Raw genomic sequence first — 15970 nt, forward strand, 5'->3', positions numbered from 1 at the left:
TCACGCATTTTTATAAAACTTGTGTTATGGTCATATCAGATTACCAGTTGAATATTAACATTAGGTTGAATTTAGGCATATTAATTACAAATCTACTTCAATTTGTTTTCCAGATAACTTTTTTGTGGATGATTATGCTAGATTTACTGCGTTGGATTTCCAAGGCAAGACTGCTGCGATAGCCAATAGTATGAACTATCTATCAAAGAAAGGTAATAAATGCATTCCAGGCTTATTTTGGATTCAACTTTTTGTTTTTTTAGTATTTGCAAAAAGTTTAATTGTTAGTGTCTGTTGGGAGAGAGGCTCCATAATTTATTAATTATTTCTTATAATGATTTGAGTGTAGAAAATACCTGTTTAAAATTTAATTCTTTATATATTTTTGAAAATTAAATGTTGTCTTCATAAATTTTATATTAAATATTAAAGTCAAAGGGACAAATTTTTCATGGTTCAAAATGGGAAAACATTTATGATGTAAAAATGGGTCAGTGGATTGAAAATTGGTTTGACTTGCCTCTTCAGTGACAACATCGGTTAGTGTTTTCAAGATAAACTTGATTCTAGAAACACTTGTGTAAATTTTAAAATTTATTTTCATGTAGAGTTCTTTATTTAGACTAAGATTGTGTGAAATGATATTGTGTTAATGACAGACAGATGCTTTTCCCCTCTGGTCGCACATACTACCCTTTCAAAGCACTGATTGTCATTTAAGGTAGCTGTTTTCATTCCCACTGTAATCTCTCAGAGAGAATTTCTGGTTTCTCATATCCAGAGGGTGTCAAAAAAATGTATACATCATTACTTTAATTTTTTTTAATTAAAATTTATTGGGGTGACAGTTGTTAGTAAAGTTACATAGGTTTCAGGTGTACAATTCTGTAATACATCATCTATATATCATGTTGTATGTTTACCATCCAGAGTCAGTTCTCTTTCTGTCACCATATATTAGATTGCCTTTACCCTCATCTACCACCCCCTTTCCCCCCTACCCTCTGGTAACCGCTAAACTATTGTCTGTGTCTATGAGTTTTTGTTTCTTCATTTGTTTGTCTTATTCTTTTGTTGTTTTCAGTTTTATAACATATCAGTGAAATCATATGGTTCTCGACTTTTTCTGTCTGACTTATTTCGCTTAGCATTATAATCTCAAGATCCATCCATGTTGCCGCAAATGGTCCTATTTCATGTTTTCTTACCGCCGAATAGTATTCCATTGTGTATATATACCACAACATCTTTATCCAATCATCTGTTGACGGACCCTTTGCTTGTTTCCATGTCTTGGCCACCGTAAATAAAGCTGCAATAAACACTGGAGCACATTTATCTTTACCGATAAATGTTTTCAGAGGTTTTGAGTAGATACCCAGGAGAGGGATTGCTGGGTCATGTAGTAATTCTATTCGTAATTCTTTGAGAAGCCTCCACACTGCCTTCCATAGCGGCTGTACCAATCTGCATTCCCACCAACAGTGTATGAGGGTTCCTTTTTCTCCACAGCCTCTCTAACACTTGTTATTATTTGTCTTATTGATGATAGCCATTCTGACTGGGGTGAGGTGATATCTCATTATGGTTTTTATTTGCATTTCTCTGATGATTAGCAATGTTGAACATTTTTTCATGTGTCTGTTGCCCATTTGTATGCCCTCTTTGGAGAAATGTCTGTTCAGGTCCTCTGCCCATTTTTAAATTGGGTTGTTTGTTTTTTTGTTGTTGAGTTGTATGAGTTCCTTATATATTTTGGATATTAGCCCCTTATTGGAGGTGTTGTTTGCAAAAATCTTCTCCTGTTCGGTTGGTGGCCTCTTTATTTTGTTGATGGTTTCTTTCGCTGTGTAGAAGCTTTTTAGTTTGATATAGTCCCATTCATTTATTTTAGCTTTTCCTTCACTTGCCTTTGGAGTCAAATTCATAAACTACTTTTTGAACCCAAGGTCCATAGTTTAGTAACTATGGGAATGAAGAAGTTAAATTGTCTCTATACAGTTTGTTTCAGGTCTTATGCTTAGGTCTTTGATCCATTTTGAATTAATTTTAGTACATGGTGACAGATAATCTAGTTTCATTCTTTTGCATGTGGCTTTCCAATTCTCCCAGCACCGTTTATTGAAGAGGCTGTCTTTTCTGTATTGTATTTTTTTGGCTTCTTTGTCAAAAATTATCTGTCCCTATCTGTGTGGGTTTATTTCTGGGTTCTCAGTTCTATTCCATTGGTCTGTGTGTCTGTTTTTCTGCCAATACCATGCTGTTTTGATTATTGTAGCCCTGTGGTACAAGCTGAAGTCAGGGAGTGTGATATCTCCAGCATTGTTCTTTTTTCTTAGGATTGCTTTAGCTATTTGGGGTCTTTTGTGGTTCCATACAAATCTGATGAGTTTTTGTTCTATTTCTTTAAAAAATGCCATTGGGATTTTTATGGGGATTGCACTAAATCAGTATATTGCTTTGGGTAATACAGCCATTTTAACTATGTTGATTCTTCCAATCCGTGAACACGGAATATTTTTCCATTTCTTTGTGTCTTCTTCAATTTCTTTTAAAAATGGCTTATAGTTTTCAGTATTTAAGTTTTTCACATCCTTGGTTAAGTTTATTCCTAGGTATTTTATTCTTTTTGCTGCAATTGCAAAAGGAATTATTTCTTTTATTTCTTTTTCTGAGATTTCATTGTTAGTATATAGGAATGCAATGGACTTTTGTACGTTGATTTTGTAGCCGGCAGCTTTACTGTATTTGGTTATTGTTTCTAATAGCTTTTTGGTGGAGTTGTTAGGGTTTTCTGTATATAGCATCATGTCATCTGCAGAAAGAGACAATTTAACTTCTTCATTCCCAATTTGGATGCCTTTATTTCTTTCTCTTGCCTGATTGCTCTGGCTAGGACTTCCAACACTATGTTGAAAAGCAGAGGTGATAGGAAACAGCGCTGTCGTGTTGTTTACACATTTTAAGAAAGGAAAAACTGTATTAAAATTACACTGATGGTAACCATTTTGAGCACCTCTAGTAGTTGCAGAAGTCGAACATGACTTGTATTCATCTTTTGTTATCAGTATATATTATTACAATTTTAATACAGTTTTTTCCATTCTTAAAATGTGTATGCATTTTTTTGGCACCCTCTGTAGATATAAATACAGGCAATTGATCCATTAGATTCCTCAAAGAAATGGGTTGTGAGGGGTGTTGGGACAGTGCTAATACTAGTGGGCCAAGGAGCTCGCAGGAGCTCTGTTAGGCGTTGTTTGAATCTGGCTCTGATAGTAGACAGTAATTACAGTAGTGACATTTTCTTTTCCTCTACTCTTTTTCCTTTGCCTTTGTCCAGGAATGTCTTCCAAGGAAATCTATGGTAACTTTAAATTTCAGAATATTCTGTTCCTTTTCTTAATTATCTTATTTCAGGCACCATTATAATTCAGAATTTATTGACCCTTTATTGGGATGTGTCTGGAACCTGTCGGTAACAATAGATAATTTATCCATGCAGATAAATTTTGTGTAAGGCTTTGCAAAGAATTATATTTCAGAAAGTTACAAATTAATATAATTAAAGACTATAATATGTTACCCACACGTTCAGAGACTCTTTTTCATTTTACATGCTAACAGATGCCCAAACTATAATAGAATTAATACATGTGCATGTTCCTGGCTTATAATTAAGCAGGGAAGGTTACCCTGCTTTCGTGCTAGTATCGAAGTTTCACTACTTCTGCTTTGTATCCTTCCTAAACTTTTCATTTTTTATTTTTTGCATGGTTTTCAGAAATTATTTAGCTTAATAACAGTATTGAAACATAGTCGTAGAATGTGCTTCTTCCCTCCTACTCAGATATGTTGTTTTGTTTTTCTACAGATGATTCATTTATTAGGCCAGTAACTTTTTGGATTGTTGGGGATTTTGATAGCCCTTCTGGAAGGCAGTTATTGTATGATGCTATTAAACATCAGGTAAGTGTTTACAGCTTCATTCCGTTATCTTTGTTTGAGCCTGCCATTGTGCACGAACACCTGTGTGCCGACACTCTTATTCTGGTGTGGAGGCACGAGTCCTGCTGTCTTAGTGCCTGAGGGAAGAGTGTTGTTTTTTCAGAGGTGTGCAGCTAGTATATAAACAGAGAAGACTGCAATATTCTGCCTTTATTTGAGGGAGTAGATTATTTTAGAGGAACAGATAGGAGATGTTCATCAGAGACAGGTTTTTATTGTATCACTGCTCGTGTTCTTACTGTAGAGATGCTGTGAAGATCATGTTGGCATTATATGGGAGAGACGGGTGCCTTATGCTGAGGGATCAGGTGTGGTGGCACTGTGTAGGCACGTGAGTCCGCACACGGTAGCAGGAGATCTGGGCACGCAGGGATGCACACATAGGTGGTCTGATAGATGTGCGGCACAGATTGTGGAATTTGAGTGAATGACAATGCTGAATGGTTGACAAGACACTGTCTCCTTTAGAGAGTGCCATTGTCAGAGAATGAGCTGTTCCATTCCTTTTCCTGAGCAGTTCCGTATTTCACACCCCTCTCATGTCCCCTTGGCACCTTGTGTCCCAGGGAGGCTTTCTGAAATATCCAGGCGATTTCAACTTTACCAATATGCTGCGTGCCTTGTCACTTGAGGAAACAGCCTAGATGTTGTGGTTAAGTCAAAGTTAAATCCAGGGTAGACTGTAGGTATATGTACCAGGCACTGTAAAATTGAGCAGTACGCAAGCTGTGAGAGAGTGGTAGGACAAGAGAGGGAGAATTGAATACTTTAAGTAAATTTTTTTTTTTTTTTTTTTTTTTTTGTTTAAAGATTTTATTGGGGAAGGGGAACAGGACTTTATTGGGGAACAGTGTGCACTTTCAGGACTTTTTCTCCAAGTCAAGTTGTTGTCCTTTCAATCTTAGTTGTGGAGGGTTCTGTTCAGCTTCAAGTTGTTGTTCTTTCAGTCTTAGTTGTGGAGGGCGCAGCTCAGTTCCAGGTCCAGTTGCTGTTGCTAGTTGCAGGGGGTACAGCCTACCATCCCTTGCGGGAGTCGAACCGGCAACCTTGTGGTTGAGAAGACATGCTCCAACCAACTGAGCCATCCGGGAGCTCAGCGGCAGCTCAGCTCAAGGTGCCATGTTCAATTTTAGTTGCAGGGGGCGCTGCCCACCATCCCTTGTGGGAGTCGAGGAATTGAACTGGCAACCTTGTGGTTGAGAGCCCGCGCTCCAACCAACAACTGAGCCATCTGGGAGGCAGCTCAGCTCAAGGTGCCGTGTTCAATCTTAGTTGCAGGGGGCAGAGCCCACCATCCCTTGCGGGACTCGAGGGATTGAACTGGCAACCTTGTGGTTGAGAGCCCACTGGCCCATGTGGGAATCGAACCGGCAGCCTTCGGAGTTAGCAGCACGGAGCTCTAACCGCCTGAGCCACCGGGCCAGCCCTTTAAGTAAATATTTTAATGGAAGTAAAATATAGGTACAGAAGAAGTGCACAGATCACAAGGTACACAGTGTCGCAAATGAACATACCCATGTGACCACCCCCTAGGTAAAGGAGAAGTCTCAGATTCCTGAAAGCCCTCCCCTTTTTGTGGCCCCATTACCACCCCTGCCTTTTTCCTCTTTGCATATCATAGAATATGCCTGTTTATTATGTTATTTAAATGGAATCTGATAATATATATTTGTTTGTGTTTAGTTTCCTTGCTCAACATTTTTGGGACTTATTCATGATATTACAAGTAGTGATAGGTAGTCCTTTTTCATTGTGTGGTATTGTATCATATGGTTATACCACAAAGTTCTGGTTGTTTGTTTAGCGTATTTGATGGTCAATTAGGTTGTTTCTAGTTTGGGGCTATTTTAAGAATATTCTGGCTATGAATATTCTTGTACATGTCTTGAGATATATATATAAGTATGAATTTCTGTGATGCTCTTGATATGAGCCCTTTTTTGGTTTTATGGGTCCCACATATCTTCTCCCACATAGACTCTTGTCTTTTTACCCAGGAAGAGATTAATTGTTACTAGAAATCTAGAAAGGTCATGTGAATGAAAAAGGGTTTGAGCAGAGCCCTGAAGAGTGGTTGAGACTTAAGGAAGCAAAGATGGGTGTACGTGATGTTCACATGCCAATGTGAGGCATGATGTGTATTAGAAGAACACAAAATGTGGGGTACGGGAGGAGGAGTTTAGGACTCTGATGGTGTATTTACAGGGATGGTAAGAAATGAAATTGGAAAGGAAGGCTGGGGATCAATTCATGTAGGGGTTTGAATGCCTGCTTATAGCATTTTAATTTCATTCTGTATGCAGAGGAGAACTAAAGACTTTTTTAAAATATTCACATTTATAATACTCTTTATCATCATAAAGACTTTTTAAGGGAGGTATTACTTGCTATTTATGGAATATGACTGATATTAATGCTGCTTTTTAAGGTCAAAACATCTACCATATAACCCTTATTTTCCGTTTTGTAACTAGAAATCCAGTAACAATGTTAGAATAAGCGTGATCAATAATCCTAGTGAAGACTTAAGTTATGAGAACACTCAGATCTCCAGAGCAATCTGGGCAGCTCTCCAAACGCAGACCTCCAACTCTGCTAAGAACTTCATCACCAAAATGGCCAAGGAGGAGACCGCGGAGGCCCTGGCAGCAGGCGCGGATATGGGGCAGTTCTCTGTCGGGGTGAGTGTGCGTCTGGGCGAGGCACATCCCTGTTACCTACCACAGAAGTCTGCTCCTGGGGTGACTCCCTGTTCGTGATCCAGGACTTCTGGTATTACACTAGTTGGAGTCTCAGGGTTTCTCTCTTTTATTTGGAAGAATCTTTCCAAGAAATAACAATTCTGCCACATTCCCTCTATTGCTTTTAAATTTGCTAGGTTTCAAGACGTGCGTGATATAAGTTCATGTATGCTTTAAGCACAAAGCCATTTGTTTTGTATAGTTTTTAAAAGACAGACAATATTTGTTTATAGAGAAAAAACCCGAGATGTAAGCCACTTAATGAGTTAGAGGCTTACGTCTTCTTGATGTGTTTCCAATATAAGTCCATGTTTATTCATTTATATGTTGCTTTTTACTGTTTTGTAGTTTTAAAATTTCTTATAAAATTATGAGTATGCTTGATGTTTCAGTTAGAAAAAAGGCTCTCACTTGAAATTAGCAAGCTTTTAAAATGCAGAATAAAACACTAGCTTGCCAGTTGATCAGTCACATACAAGAACAGGAAAAAGAAATAAGCATTACTTGACAAGTGGGCGGGTAGGAAATTGGGAGGGAAAATGGAGACATCATAATGTTAATTATTCAAATTAGTTATTACTTTCCATTAAATGAGCATTTTATGATTTATTCATTATGATTATTCATTTTTATGAAATAATAATTACTTTTCCTACTAACAATTACTTTCCCAGGGCATGGATTTCAGTCTTTTTAAAGAGGTCTTTGAGTCTTCCAAAATGGATTTCATTTTGTCTCATGCCATGTACTGCAGGGATGTCCTGAAGCTGAAGAAGGGACAGAGGGCAGTCATCAGCAATGGAAGGGTGAGGATTTTGTCCTGAGACAAGCTGGACTTCAAATTAGATAAGTGAACAGTCTTGGCAGCATTCTCCTGGGAAGCTAGTAAGCTCTTCCAGCAGAGCCACTCTTTTTCCATAGGAGATTAGGGCTTATGCAGTGTGATGATATTTCTGCTTCCTTATTTTAAGGAAGGTTGCTGATTTTGACCTGAACATCCTTGTGTGGAAACTTCTTGCTGGTTAATTTTGTCTCACCATTGTGCACGGTGGTGAGACTGTGGTGGCTGTTAGAACATAAACCAGTGAGGCCTTTGATACATTAAGTATTCATTTCTGCAGGGACCATATTTATACTTTGTGCAGTCCATAGGAATTTAATTGGTCTAGGCTTAGACCATTTCATGAGATCCGCAGCCACTGAAATGAGACTCTGGTGAACGTACCAAACTTTAAACTCTCAGCGTGGAGGGTGAAGTCTCTGGCATCTACACTACATCTCATTCTGGCTTCGTTATTTATACTCTGTGAGAATTAATGAAAGCGGTATTATCTTACTTCCGAGTTTGCTTACTGTAAAAATATTGTAAAGTATACAAGTCCACACTCTATGTAGTTGAGGAATTGATACGTAAATAACTGTATGAGTTGATTGGGGTTTGTTTTTACTTTTGTTCATTGATGTTGTTCAGATGGAAACATTCTGGGGTCTTTCATGTGATTTGGTTTGTAAGATAGCCTGAGGATGACAAAGACTTCTTTGTAGCTCATGGATTCCTGCACTGACCACCCTGCTTTTCTTCACAGATCATTGGGCCACTGGGGAATAGTGAACTCTTTAATCAAGATGATTTCCACCTCCTAGAAAATATCATCTTAAAAACTTCAGGACAGAAAATCAAATCTCATATTCAGCAGCTTCGGGTAGAAGAAGATGTGTAAGTTTTCATAGAAGTTAATTTGTTCATGTGGTAGGGGCTATATTAATTGGACTTTCCTCATGCTACCCATTCCAAGATATTTTATTTCCACTTTACAATGTAATAATGCTTTCTTTCTTTGCTTTTCTTCCTTTTCTTTAAAATAAATTTTATTGGGGAATATTAGGGGACAGTGTGTTTCTCCAGGGCCCATCAGCTCCAAGTTGTTGTCCTTCAATCTAGTTGTCCAATGGCCATTTTCAATCTTTAGTTGCAGGGGCCACAGCCCACCATCCCATGTGGGAATTGAACCGGCAACCTTGTTGTTGAGAGCTCAGGCTCTAATCAACTGAGCCATCAGGCCGCCCCTGTAATAATGCTTTCAATTCAGGTTTTTGTTTATGCATCTGTTGAAACAAGTTTATTTTGTAGCCAGCTATTTAAAGAACTGAAAGAGTTCTCTCCATTTTTAATTTTAAATCCTTGATGGTGGAAAATTTCAAACATATGCAAAAGTAGAGTGGTAAGTTTATTTATTACCTTGGAATATTTATGTATAGAAATGCTTTCCTTATTATTTCTTTAATTACCTGTCAGTTTTATTTTGTTCAGGAAGGGGCAGGTTAAATGCTTCTTTTCCTGTATTTACCATTATGGACTAATGACTTGTTTCTCTTGAATCCTCCAAAGGTGATGATGAGTTGGTTATTGTTGGTTGGTTTTTAATTTAATTCTTCCAGTATTATTATTAACTAATGCATTTTAATGAGTTATTTCTCAATGGAAGAAAATAAATTATTTAACTGGTCCATGTATGTGCTGTATAACTGGAGCCTCTAGTCACATACACATGGTTCCTGCATTAAATATAAAATGAGTATGTAGTTGGGGATATATTTTTATGTTTAATTTTTTGAGAAACCTTCATACCTTTTTCACAGAGGCTGTACGATTTTACTTCTCACCAGTAAGGCATTAGGGTTTCAATTTCTCCACATCCTTACCAACACTTGTTATTTTCTGTATTTAAAAAAAAAAAAATATCCATTCTAATGGGTATGAAGCTCTTTATGGTTTGACTTGTACTTCCCTAATGATTAGTTATGTTGAACATCTTTTCATGTGCTTATTGGCCATTTGTATATCTTTGGAAAAATATCTGTCCAAGTCCTCTGCTTATTTTTAATTGTTTATTTCGTTGAGTTGTTTTTTTTAATATATATTCTTGATAGCAATCCCTCACACATACATTATATGCAAATATTTTCTCCCACTCTGTGGGTTGGTTTTTCACTGTCTTGTTAGTGTTCTTTCATGCATAGTGGAGGATATAAAATTTAAAAGTTCTTAGGGTTTTTTCTTCATCTTTTTCATTTGCCATCATGCTGCAGAGTTTAAGATGCTTGTCTTAGTGAAGTTCTGACATCAGTAGCTGGCAAAGTAGTCCCTTTGCAGTCTTGCGTGATATGGGAAAGAATCTTTTCTCCTTATAGATAAGAGGTTCCCTCTTACCTCAGTGGCTCTTGAGATGCCCCTTGTTCAGGCCTGTGAAACACTTCCCTGAGGCAGGCCAGGAGGTAGCCCATAACTTGAAGCCACCATGTCACGAGCACAGCCTTGGAGTTGTGTACCCTTGGATCACTCTCTCCCTCTGTGGAGGTTTGGGGGGTGGGTGCTTGAGTCTTTGTGGACTAGTATGTGATTGCCAGACTATGCACAAAAGACTTGCTTTCTATCAACTAGAGATGGCTCTGGGTCTGTCCTGGGTGAATTTAGGGAAATAAGGTAGTCATGGGGCTGCCAAACGATTGATTCTAAAACTGTTATGTTCTCAGAATCACCTTGCCTGCCTAGGGGTTTCACTAATGCCGGCTGCTGCACCGTGGAGTGCACTCCCTCCCTCGTCCCAACCACAGCTTTCAACATGACCCACACCGCAGCCACGAGGCTGGCCTCAGCTTTCTGAAGCTCCGTTCTGGGCTCTTTGGTTGTGGTGCTTCCTGAACATTTAGAAAGTTTCATGTTGGCCTGATTAGCTCAGTTCATATAACCAAGTGTCACTTGACAAGTTTTGTGACAATGTTGACATATCACAAGAAACAAATGGCCTATATTCTGTGTTTTAAGAGTTAGTATTGAAAAGTACCAAAAGACTATAGGCTTTATTCTAGTTCAAATATTATTCACGAGTGCTCTTTTAGAATTCTTAGAATTTAGTCCTTTGTTCAACAGATTAGGGCTTTTGTTTTTTTCTTTAATCTCGTGATTTAGTTCAAGATCTTCCTTGGTTAAAAATCAACTTTAGAAGGGGTGGTAACCACAGTGTTGATTGATTATAATAGTGAAATAAGAACCTAGATGTTCAATAGCTGGTTGGTTTAATAGCTTATGATGTATCCATAAATATATTATGCAGTCAATGAAAATATTGATGGGCCCCTGTATTTCTTAACCAACAAAAGATGTTTATAATCTATTGTTAAATGAAAAAACAGGTTACTAGATAATATAATCCCACTTTTGTGTGTGTGTGTGTGTATGTGTGTGTGTATTATGTACATAATATATATATCTTTATATCGGGGGTGCCAAAAACATATACAAGTGGACACTTTGGTCAGTGTTACTCAAGTAGTAGTTCACTGTAATCAGAAGAGTCTGGACGTTGATAGTAACCACTTTGAGCACGTCTTGTAATTGCAGAAGTCAAATGTGACTTGTATTCATCTTTTGTTATCGGTATATATTGAGTATTACAATTTTAATGCAGTTTTCCTTTCTTAAAATGTGTATACACTGTTTTGGCACCCTTTGTGTATTTATTTATTTATAGCTCTTAAATATGTATGTATATTTATTTAAAATATAGAGAAATTATGAATCAAAATGTCTCAATGATAAGTTCTTGATAAAGGTATTGTTTACTCGTATATCTCAGTTTCTCCTTATATTTTTTCCTGAAATTTTTCCAGTGAATTATCACTCTAATAATTATAAAAAGTAATAAAGTTATTAAGAAGAGGATGAAGGAGGATGTAAATAACATTAACTGACAGTTTGTTATGGGCTGGGCAGTCTGTTTAGCCAGTGCAGTATTTATGAGAGCTGTGGAAAGCAGGCATTATCTCCATTCGCAGATGGAAAGGTCAGTACCTTCCCCAAAGTTATAAAACTAATCACTCACAAAATCAGTACTTTTTTCATGCCTCTTGGTACAAAGTTTATACTTTCTTCAGACTGTCTTGTGGGTGTTCGCAATAACTGGAAGAACCTTCATTTTAAAGAGATGCTAGATTTTCACCAATTACATCTTTCAGGGCAAGTGACTTGGTAATGAAGGTGGATGCTCTCCTGTCAGCTCAACCAAAAGGAGATGCAAGAATCGAGTACCAGTTTTTTGAAGACAGACACAGGTATAGAAATAATGTTGAATTTGTGTGTATTCATGAATATAAGACTTTTTTTAATGAAGAAGTTCAATGTATTATTATTAAACTGTTTCTTGTTTTCCCGCAAGGGTGTTGCTTCACTGTATAAAAGCAGCACCAGCACATGCAGTATGTTGCAAAATTCAGATAGTAGGGTCCAACATCTGACACTATACAGCTAACAAAAACTCTTCTCCACTGCCGGTTAGTTCTGGTGGGAAGATCATTATGTATTTTGACTCAATTCCAGAGATGGGTGTAAAAAAGTTACAATATTATATAGGGCTTAAGGTAACAGTGTTATCCTTGAATTACCTAATTCTTATAACTAGATTTTACCACAGATAATTTCAGGAATTCTGAATATTACAACTGTCGCCTAGTCTAAAAGTCACAGGGTATTGAGAAAAAGATGCATATTGTGTTTGTCTTCAAATATTAGAAAGTTAAGGGGTATTTTCTTCCAGTAGCATTGTTGTAAGTACCATATTTTGCCGTGTATAATGTGCACTTTTTTGCCCAAAATAGTGAGGGAAAAATAAGGGTGCGCATTATACATGGGTAGTACTAATTCTGTACCTATATAAATGTTTATAATTATTTTATTTATGCTTATGAATTAAAAGTGTAACTCTAGAAATCAATATGATATCTGTATGCAAAATAATACCCTGGAATATAATAATCGGTTTTGTTGAACTTAGGACGAACTTGTGAAGATGAAAAGTTCTTGGCCTCTATGGTGCATAAATATCATAAATTTGTACATAAAATTTCTTGTACCATAATATGTTAAAAAATAAATCCTAAAATTCCTTTGTAATACAAAAAGCAAGTACCTAAATGGAAACAAATGAAAATTTGAATTAGAAAATTAAAGTGAAATATTTTTTTTCCCCTGAAAGTTTGGGCCCAAAACGTGGGTGTACATTATACGTGGGAGTGCGTTATACAGTGGAAAGTACAGTAGTTTGTTTTTACATTGGTATTACTAAAAGTTGCTTTTTTTTTTTTTTTAATTGGGGAAGAGGTATAGGACTTTATTGGGGACATTAATGTACTTCCAGGACATTTTTCCAAGTCAAGTTGTTGTCCTTTCAATCTTAGTTGTGGAGGGTGCCGTTCAGCTTCAAGTTGTTGTCCTTTCAGTCTTAGTTGTGGAGGGTGCAGCTCAGCTCCAGGTCCAATTGCTGTTGCTAGTTGTAGGGGGCGCAGCCCACCATCCCTTGTGGGAGTCGAACCGGCAACCTTGTGGTTGAGAGGACACGCTCCAACCAACTGAGCCATCCGGGAGCTCAGCGGCAGCTCAGCTCAAGGTGCAGTGTTCAATCGTGGTAGCAGGGGGCGCTCCCCACCATCCCTTGCAGGACTCGAGGAATCAAACTGGCAACCTTGTGGTTGAGAGCCCACTGGCCCATGTGGGAATTGAACCGGCAGCCTTCGGAGTTAGGAGCACGGAGCTCTAACCGCCTGAGCCACTGGGCCGGCCCAAAAGTTGCTATTTTAAATCTTCTATTCACCACTAATTTAAGACAACTATGCTAGATTAAGTTGTTTCATACTATTTTATTCAGGGGGTTCCATTTTCACTCCTTGGTAGAGTTGATGTATTTCTCACACGCTTCTTCACTCATTATCTCTTCTAGTTCTGAAGGGTTACTCAGAGTCATTTTGAGCAGCCAGCCATCTTCATAAGAAGATCTGTTGACAAGTCCTGGGTTTTCTGCAAGAGCTTCATTAATTTCAGTTACTTCTGATAGAGGAGAATAGAGTTCGCTAGTGGCTTTCACACTTTCCAAAGCACGAAACTCATCCTGTTTGTTCGATTTTGTCCCAGCCTCAGGCAGACTACAGTAAACAACATCTCCCAAAACTTCCTGTGCAAAATTGCTGAGTCCCACTGTTTCAAAACCATGTTTTGTTATCCATTCATGTTTCTCTCTGAATTTACACACCAAGAGGAGAGTGGGGCCAGGGCTCAGCGTCTTGGCAGTGCCCACCCTCAGCCTTCAGGGCCATGGTGGGCATGTGGCGCGCACTGAGGTGGCACAGACCCACACCCTCACCCCACATCTGCACCCCATACACACCCCCTGCGCCCCAACCCTGCACCAGCACCCACACTCCACACCCTATACCCACACTCCTGTACCCTCACACCCTGTACCCCACACTTCATACCCACACCCCCTGTACCCCACACCTCTCACTCACACCCCACACCACACCCCACACCCCAGACTTGTGCCATCTTGAATATTAAGCTTTTAAGGTTGTCTTTACCTCAGATTCTTTATTTTTTCATATAAAGTGTGAATGTAAGTTCTCCTATGAATGGAAAATGTGACTGGTGTGTGCAGTTTTCATATATATTCATGTTCATATGTAAAATTCATATACAGATCTAAGTTACATAAAAGTTGACATGTATTTCTAAATCTGAGATAGTTCTGAGTGCACTATTTTAGAAAGAAAAGTGTTTAAATGAAGCGGATCAGTTGTAATTTTCTGATACTCCGCAATAAACAGAATTTGTTAGAGTACTTGTCTCATTCATCTTATATTGAAAACTGTTTTGTTTTCAATAAAATAAAACTAAGTTTAGCATTATGAGGAAGTACTTGCCATATGTTTTCCAATTTTTATTTTGAGAAGTAAATAAAATTCTCAAACCTAGAGAATAGTTGAAAGACTATTACAGAGAACACCCAAATATGTTTAACCCAGATTCACCAATTGTTAATGAATGCCATATTTATTTGTCACCTGTGTGTGTGTGTGTGTGTGTGTGTGTGTGTAGTCTATGTAATGTATATAGTGCATATAAAAAACATAACATGCACTCACATACTTTGTGAACCATTAGAAACTACATTGGGACGTCATCACACATTATGTCTGACTTCTTGAGCATATGTCTCCCCAGTGTGAGGAGTTTCTCCACAGTACCTGTTAGCATACCTCAGCAATTTAACCTTGACACAGTAATACTAAATAATGCCAGTTCATATTCAAATTTCTAGTAATGACCTTTTACAGCTATTTTTCAGTTATTTTGTTTTGGTCCAGATCACAAATTGCAGTTAGTAATTATATTTCTTTAGTCTCCTTTTATGTAGGTAGAACAGTTCCCTGCTTTTCTATTCTGTCTTGTCTTTTATGAGATTGACTTTTAAGAGTCCAGGCCAACTGTATTGTAGAGTGCTTCACAGTCTGGGTTGTTTCCTTATGATTGGACTTAGTATTGCCTTGTCTTTAGGAATAACCCCTACGGTTGAGGTATGTAGCCCTAGTCTGACCAGGTAAGTAGACATCTTTATTGCGCCTCAGAATCACCAGGGAGGCTTTAGACACAGAAGCCTGCATCCTGCTCCTCTGTGATTCTGGTTTAATTCATCTGGGGCAGATTGGACTTTGGTTTAGTTGACTTGTGCTTTCTCACACCACCCCTTGTGGAGATCAAATTGGACAGACTATTTAACAATTTTAGGCTAGAATGGAGACCCTCTCCTTTCTCACTGGCTGTGTCTCCTAATGTCTATGTTGCCAGTGAGTGAAAACTTCTGAGGCTCCTTGCTAATAACCCTACTTGGATTTTGCCCATTAGCACCCATCTTCTCATCACTTTGCATATTTTCAGGAAGTAATTCATTATCTAGTTACTGCCGCAGGAAGCATTTCCTAATTGATCTGACATTTTGTATGCCTTTCGTGGTCAAGATAGTGAATCCTGAGCAAGAACTCTTCCCTTTCTAGAATGTCATTTTCTCCATGAGTCTTATATAGTTAAACTATCTTAATTACAAATTCTATTATGATAAAAGTTATAATTAGAGAAGCTCTTATTGGGGTTGTGTTAGTTGAGTGTTTGCTTTATTTAAATCAGAAATTTCTTATTTTTGCAAGACACGAAAAGATCTTAATTATCAGTTATGTGTACTCTTGCCCTAAAAGAGTGGTCCCTGGAACAGCAGTGGGGCACTGCCTGGGAGATGGTTGGAAATGCAGTGTCTGGCCGAACCCAGACTTCCTGAGTCAGCATCTCCATTGCAATGGGGTCCCCTCCCCCGAGGTGATTCCTGTATGTCAAGATT

The 15970-nt window shown here is 38.0% G+C and overlaps 1 protein-coding gene across 5 annotated transcripts in view; it reads left to right on the forward strand.

The window, feature by feature from the left end:
- The window catches only part of UGGT1 (UDP-glucose glycoprotein glucosyltransferase 1), a 124922-nt gene that overhangs the window by 74876 nt on the left and 34076 nt on the right, over positions 1 to 15970 (forward strand). For 4 of the 5 annotated variants that reach the window (XM_019717989.3, XM_019717992.3, XM_019717991.3 and 1 more), the window contains 7 exons: positions 114 to 212; positions 3344 to 3367; positions 3875 to 3969; positions 6483 to 6689; positions 7424 to 7555; positions 8336 to 8466; positions 11766 to 11861. In XM_019717989.3, coding sequence (XP_019573548.3) covers positions 114 to 212; positions 3344 to 3367; positions 3875 to 3969; positions 6483 to 6689; positions 7424 to 7555; positions 8336 to 8466; positions 11766 to 11861 — 784 coding nt within the window. The remainder of the gene's footprint in view (positions 1 to 113; positions 213 to 3343; positions 3368 to 3874; positions 3970 to 6482; positions 6690 to 7423; positions 7556 to 8335; positions 8467 to 11765; positions 11862 to 15970) is intronic. The other variant, XM_074334764.2, reaches the window with a different exon arrangement.

This window comes from Rhinolophus sinicus, chromosome 17 (assembly GCF_057876585.1).
Source record: "Rhinolophus sinicus isolate RSI-liver-muscle chromosome 17, RSI-T2T, whole genome shotgun sequence".
Taxonomy (NCBI): domain Eukaryota; kingdom Metazoa; phylum Chordata; class Mammalia; order Chiroptera; family Rhinolophidae; genus Rhinolophus; species Rhinolophus sinicus.